Here is a 4598-nt window from a genome sequence, read left to right as displayed (position 1 = left end):
CCCACGCCGCGGCGGCACCGGGATGCCCGCGGCGGTCGCCTGACCCAAGGCTCTCCAAGACTCTCCGCGCCCGGGAGAGCGACGCAGCCGTCCCGATGCTTTTCGGGCGGGTGGGGCTCTTCCCGCCGAGCCGAGGGGTCTGAGCCTTCACCGACGGTCCCTCGGTACAGCCAGCTGCTCAGGCACCTCCAGGGGCGACAAGCAAGGGGCCTCTCCCTCAAGACCTTTTGCCGCGATGCGTCTGGGAGTTATGGTTCACCTGGCGGCGGAGGCCCCCTGTGCGTCAGCAGGGCGGGAGAGGAAGCAGACTACAGATCCCAGAGAGCAGCGCGGGTGCCGCTGCCGTCGCCGGCGCTGCGCGGGGCGCGGGCAGTGCGGGCCCGGAGCGCGGGAGCCGCGGCGGGGCCGCCATGGATCTGTTCGGGGACCTGCGGCGCATGAACAAGCGGCAGGTACCGGGCCCTCAGCCCGCACCGGGAGCGGCCCATCGCAAACGCCAGCTGGCAGGGTCCTCCCACCGCTGTCCCCCTGTGCTGCTGAGGAAAGGAACAGAAAATGAAGGAGTGTGGTTAAAGCGCCTCCGCTGCTGAAAGGGCTGGCGGAGCAGCAGCATTTGGGGGCAGAAAGTCAAATCTGTGATTTTCTAGAGAAGAAATTTTAGTATGACAGTTGCAGGGAATGATCTTTTGTCGTCCCTCGTCCCCTGCAGCTGCTCTTTTTAAACAAAAGTCGCTCTCAGACGGGCGGCCTCTGCCTTTGCCCGGTGTCCCACGCAATGTCCCTCTGGGGCAGTTCCGAGCTCGGCAGGGAGGGAGGGAGGCAGGGCCGTGGGACCCAGCCAGCTCTGAGCGTTTGCCAGGTCGCTTCCCCAGCTTTATAAGCCTTTCTCAGAGTGCTTGCGTCTGTCACTGACACACAGGAGGGGATTAAACCAAGACTAAGGCACACAGGAGATTCCATCTTTATGCTGCAGCTTGGGGTGGATTCTGACATGGCAACCTGTGCTACCAGACTTGTGTTGGAATAGGATTCTAGCATAAAAACCTAGAATTTGTGGTGTGCTTGAGTTAAAGTTCTATGTTGTGCTTCTAAATACAATACAGGACCTTTAAAACCCAATTTTCTTGTTTCACACAGCTATATTACCAAGTCTTAAATTTTTCTATGATTGTGTCTTCTGCCCTCATGATCTGGAAAGGGCTGATCGTGGTGACTGGCAGTGAGAGCCCCATTGTTGTGGTGCTCAGGTGAGTCAATGGAAAGGCTTTCTGCTTCAAGTCCAGGTATTGTTGTGCCTTTTGTCTCCTCCCCCTTCCCCTTGGATACAGTTGGAATTTGAAATGTCACCTATGTAAAGAAGGACTCAAACACTCACTTTCTTCTAGCTGTGTTTGGGCTCTGGCAAAAGTCACACTGTCAGTAGCCATGGCCCAGTTCCCACTGAGGTTTGTAGGAGCAGTAGATGTGTGAGACCTTTTAAAATCCAAGGTCCTTCACTCAGTGGGTAAACCCCTGCAGATTGCTTTCTGGGATTTGGGTTCTGTTAAAGGTCTGAGCAGTGTTACTGAATGGGTGAGGCTGCAGATTTCTGTTAAAATTGTGGGTTTATCTGTAAGAATTAAATGTTCTTTGATTTCATGATGCTTCTTTCATTTATGCCAACAAACTCTCTCTTTCTTGTTGTTTGTAGTGGCAGCATGGAGCCAGCTTTTCACAGGGGAGACCTGCTGTTCCTAACAAATTTCCATGATGACCCAATCAGAGCTGGTGAAATAGTTGTTTTTAAAGTTGAAGGCAGAGACATTCCAATAGTTCACAGAGTTATCAAAGTACATGAAAAGTAATGCAACTTGGTATTTTTTTTGTTTGTAAAGCTCCTTTCCTTCCCCATGGCCTTCAGTGTCAGTTTAGTTGTGATTTAGTGTGTGAGAAAGGCACATGAGGATCAGCAGTGAGGGAAACCTCAGCTGTAGGATGTGATCCACTTCTGTCCCCAGTTCTGTGTCACACTTTGTGAGGGTCAGAGACCTTTCCCTCAGGGCTGGAGCAGGTGGAGCTGTGCCCAGGAGGAATCTTGGCAGCAGGAATGTGCGTGGGAGCAGAATCTGCTGCTTGTGCAGTTGGGATTTTGGTTGGAAGAGCAGATTTTTCATGGAAGGTGGAGATTCACAATCAGGGTGCAGCCTGACGGTGTGTGAGCTTCACTAACGGAAGTTTTCCAAATTTGATTCAGGATAAAAGGAGACTCTTGTTATTCTTGTGTCCCTTGGCCACACTGCCCATGACAGTTCTGGCTGAAAAGCAGCAGGGAGAGGGCTTGGTGTGGCCGTGATTGCAGATGCCTACCCTGCTAAACAATTCCTAACAAAGCACAGCTCTGCTGCTAGCTCTGCACAGGGGAAAGCCAAGCTGCAGGTGGCAAGCCCTGATGTGTTTGCTCCATGAACTGAAGGTGTTTATTCCTTGAGTAACATCTGTTCTTCCATGCTTTTTTAAAATTTCCAAGAACTGCCTCTGTTTCATTTTTTTTATTACCTAATTTGTCTTTATGAGAAGTCCTCATTTCTTGATATTAGTACTTAAACAAAATTCATTTGAACACTGTAAACTTAAGAACTTTATTTGAATTAGTGTTCTGTTGAAGATGCTGATAAACACACGGGATTTTGATGAAGTTTAGTGCCTGGATGGACAATGCCCCTTTCATGTCCATTGTGTAATTGCTTACATCAGTTGACAATCTAGGAGTGTTGTAAAAAATGTTTCTTGCTAATATCTGTTGATAGATAAAGTCAGTAAAGTCTGTAATGTTAATGATCTAATGGTGGTTGTTCAATAAGCAGGGCTGAAAGCAAACATTGTTATCTAATCTTGTGGCACTTTTCATCCTCATTTGCTTTGTAGATGTTAATTGAGATTTTTAGATTAAGTGCTATTTAGTTTATCACCTCATTGCCTTCTAGAGGAAATGGGAACATCAAATTTCTCACTAAAGGGGATAATAATGAAGTTGATGATAGAGGCTTGTACAAAGAAGGTCAGAACTGGTTAGAGAAGAAAGATGTTGTTGGAAGAGCAAGAGGGTAAGTAAAGCAAAATGTACTTTGTAATTAAAGAGAAAAATTAGCTCTTAAATTGGTTCTGCTGTTGATACAAACCAGATCTGATGTGTTTTTTAAATTTCTTAGATAGAATTGTAATTTAAAAGAAAACCTGGAAAACTTGCTTCCTATAGTCCTCAGACTGATGTGGAGTGTGGGCGGAAAAAAGGGGCATTTAACAAATAGTTCACCTGAAAATACAGTATTAACCAGCTTCTCCTTGTGATTGCTGGGCATTTCTAGAAAATTGTTTTGGAATTCCACAGGAATTTTATGGAAGGCTTGGGCTTTTTACTTTGTCTCCTTCTCCTTCAGTTGAGTTGAAGTCTCTTCAGATTTTCTCAGATAAATTCATTAGTTTTCCTTAATCAAAGTTTACTTCCTATTCAGATCCATATTAGGCATAAATTATGTGATTGCACTGAAATATTCCAGACTGAGTAGCATTAAAATACTTCCATGTAATGTTTGAGAGTTAATTTTGCATTCACCTGTTTTATCAATTACAGGTTTTTGCCCTATGTAGGAATGGTAACTATAATAATGAATGACTACCCAAAATTTAAGGTATGTATACTGACATTTTGAATACTTGAATTGCTAAAATAACAAGCACACACAACAAGAACCTTGCCTCTAAGCATACATGTTAAAAGATTTGTGTCTGTGGTTGGGTACCTAACGCAGGATGAGCTGGGTTTCCTTGCTTACTGTTGGGCAGTAGAATTTGTTGTTTGTAAGGAGTTGAAAACATGTCATTTATTAGAATGTTATTAGTTAAGTGTATGCAGTTGTGATGCCTGGTTATGATGAATTTGATCACTTTAAAATCTTCCTGCAATTTGGTAGGACCAGAGCTCTGTAATTGTGCAAAGTGTGATGTCTAAGAGGGCACCTTTTGAACAATTTGTGCTTTCAGAGCTCGGTGGAGAGGAATTGTAACGAGTCTGTGTTCTGTGTTTCTTTGCAGTATGCTCTCCTGGCAGTGATGGGAGCATATGTACTGCTCAAGAGGGAATCCTAAACACAGGAACAAAGGGAAATTCACAGGGGGGAAAAAAACTAATATATTTCAGATGGTTTCATTTCTGTATACAGTTACAAAACTGTGTGAGCTTTTGTCTTGTCTAAATAAATGACACCTAATGAGTGAAGCTATTGGCTGCTGGCTAATTAAAAATGATGTATTTACCACCTTCTGCAGACTGCTCTCAGCTAGCCTGGCACTGGTTTAGAGGGCTGTCGTGCTGGAGCAGCCAGGTGCTCTCCTGCCATGCCACAGTGGGTTTGACTGACTGGTGCTGCATCTGAACCCACTTTTGCCCTCCTGCTTGTCTTGGGGGTTATTTTTAATCTGTCAGTGCCCTCTTTTCTCCATATTACATTCTGTTTGGATCAGTGCTTGTAAGGACACAGAATCTCTGAGCAGGTAGGAAGTTCTCGGAGTTTAGTCAGACTTATGCCTAAGTTGGCTGATTGTGGCTGCCAAAAACAGCC

General features: G+C 45.4%; 1 protein-coding gene across 2 annotated transcripts; it reads left to right on the top strand.

Annotated features, from left to right (window-relative positions):
- Positions 1-343: 343 nt before the first annotated feature.
- SEC11C (SEC11 homolog C, signal peptidase complex subunit) lies at positions 344-4255 on the top strand. Of its 2 annotated transcripts, none has more exons than XM_066569910.1 (6): positions 344-452; positions 1138-1247; positions 1691-1840; positions 2964-3083; positions 3611-3668; positions 4072-4255. In XM_066569910.1, exons 1-6 carry the CDS (start codon positions 411-413, stop codon positions 4123-4125), a joined length of 534 nt encoding a protein of 177 aa, XP_066426007.1. In that variant the 5' UTR covers positions 344-410; the 3' UTR covers positions 4126-4255. The 2 variants fall into 2 exon arrangements, with proteins under 2 accessions (XP_066426007.1, XP_066426008.1); XM_066569911.1 differs by having other exon boundaries at positions 365-448.
- Positions 4256-4598: the final 343 nt, after the last annotated feature.

Source organism: Molothrus aeneus (assembly GCF_037042795.1).
Source record: "Molothrus aeneus isolate 106 chromosome Z unlocalized genomic scaffold, BPBGC_Maene_1.0 scaffold_55, whole genome shotgun sequence".
Taxonomy (NCBI): Eukaryota; Metazoa; Chordata; class Aves; order Passeriformes; family Icteridae; genus Molothrus; species Molothrus aeneus.
Note: the sequence above shows the minus strand (reverse complement) of the source record. Positions and strands in the feature narration are given on the sequence as shown.